The sequence below is a fragment of the Otolemur garnettii genome, unplaced genomic scaffold (genome assembly GCF_000181295.1).
Source record: "Otolemur garnettii isolate 467f Iridium unplaced genomic scaffold, OtoGar3 scaffold00067, whole genome shotgun sequence".
In the NCBI taxonomy this organism is placed as follows: Eukaryota; Metazoa; Chordata; class Mammalia; order Primates; family Galagidae; genus Otolemur; species Otolemur garnettii.
In genome coordinates this window covers 9,424,525-9,426,040 of record NW_003852462.1, presented here as the reverse complement: position 1 = coordinate 9,426,040, position 1,516 = coordinate 9,424,525, and the positions used below count along the sequence as shown (strand labels likewise).

Sequence of the window (1,516 nt, the reverse complement as noted above, 5' to 3'; positions counted from 1 at the left end):
AGTCTCCTGCCTCCGCCTCCCAAGTAGCTGGGACCACAGGCGCCCGCCACAACGCCCGGCTATTTTTGGTTGCAGCCGTCATTGTTGTTTTGGCGGGTCCGGGCTGGGGATTCGAACCCGCCACCTTAGGTGTACCTGACTGGCGCCTTAGCCAGTTGAGCTATAGGCACCAAGCCAAGACTGGGGTATTCTAATCCCATCTTATAAATGGTGTGGTTTCTGGCTCTCAGAATTTACTATGTATCAAGTGTAACACACACACCGTTTTCACAATTAATTAATAGCATTTGTGTACAGCTATTAAATTGGTCGCTCTTTTAAAAAAATAGACTTTTACTCTGTCACCCTCAGTAGAGTATTATGGCATCGTAGCTCACAGCATCCTCAAACTCTTGGGCTCAACTGATTCTCCTGCCTCAGCCTCCTGAGTAGCTGGGCAACAGGCACCCACTACAGTGCCCAGTTTTGTTGGTTTTTTTTTTTGTTTTTAAGAGATGAGATCTTGCTCTGGACTCAGGTTGGTCATGAACTCGTGAGCTCAGTCAATCCACCTGCCTTGGCCTCCCAGAGTGCTGGGATTACAGGCATGAGCCACTGCACCAGGCCCTTATTTTCATTCTTAAAATATGATCTCATTCCCCAGAGCTGAATTCATTAAATGAATAGACTCATTTGTGGTTTGCTGATTTTCAAATATAAGGAATTCCCCTTTCTGTAAAGGGGAGGGGGAGAGAAAGTTTGAAACCTACTCCTGTTGACTACAATCCAGGAAAGAATGTAATTAGTTCATATCAAAGACTAGGTTCAAAGACATTTTTTCTTAACTCCCATAGGAATATGCCGATAAGCTTACCTTTCTCAACTGTTGTCTGGGTCTCTCCCCCCACTTTCTCTGTAAAGAGACGTAATAACATAGAATTATTAGGATTTAATAACTATAATTTAACCATTGGCAAGAGATGAATTTACCCTAAGTAGAAAGTAGCAAAACATAAGAGAGGAGGAGGAGGATTTCTTAAATAAACTAGCCCAGGGGGATTTTACGCAAGCTCTGATGGGACACTGCCTTTGTAACTAATGATAATCAAGTGTATGACCTCTCCTTCACGCCTACGGGTTCAAAGTTCTTTCATGAACACTCTCTTTTCATCCAACATAGACACAAAGTCAAAACTAAACCACAAACACCTTAAATAAATGGTCTAGAAGTCTCAGAGGTGAAGGGAGCTGAAAAACCCCGAGTTGTAGATCTCAGTCCAATGTCCAAGATTGTGGCAAACTTACAGACTCTGGCGAGGTCTATTACTCACTTTAAAAGTCATACTCTGGGGTTCGGGAAGTTGTGACCAAGAGATTCATCATCTTGCTGCTTCTTTAGCCGTAAAATCAGATTATGTCCAGGTGAGTTTAATGAGAAAACAGATCCTTTGTATCTGTGCCACTGTTATTTTAGGATTTCTCCCTGCAGTCGAACTAATAGTTACAGTGTCCGTAGCCTTCATTGTGAGTTCCTTTT

At 42.8% G+C, this 1,516-nt stretch overlaps 1 protein-coding gene across 1 annotated transcript in view; it reads right to left on the bottom strand.

Moving 5' to 3' along the window:
- Nucleotides 1-1,516, bottom strand: part of PDPN (podoplanin) — an 83,483-nt gene that overhangs the window by 1,385 nt on the left and 80,582 nt on the right. Inside the window, exon 4 of the mRNA XM_023515150.1 lies at nt 854-892. Within this exon, the coding sequence (XP_023370918.1) occupies nt 854-892 (39 nt within the window). The remainder of the gene's footprint in view (nt 1-853; nt 893-1,516) is intronic.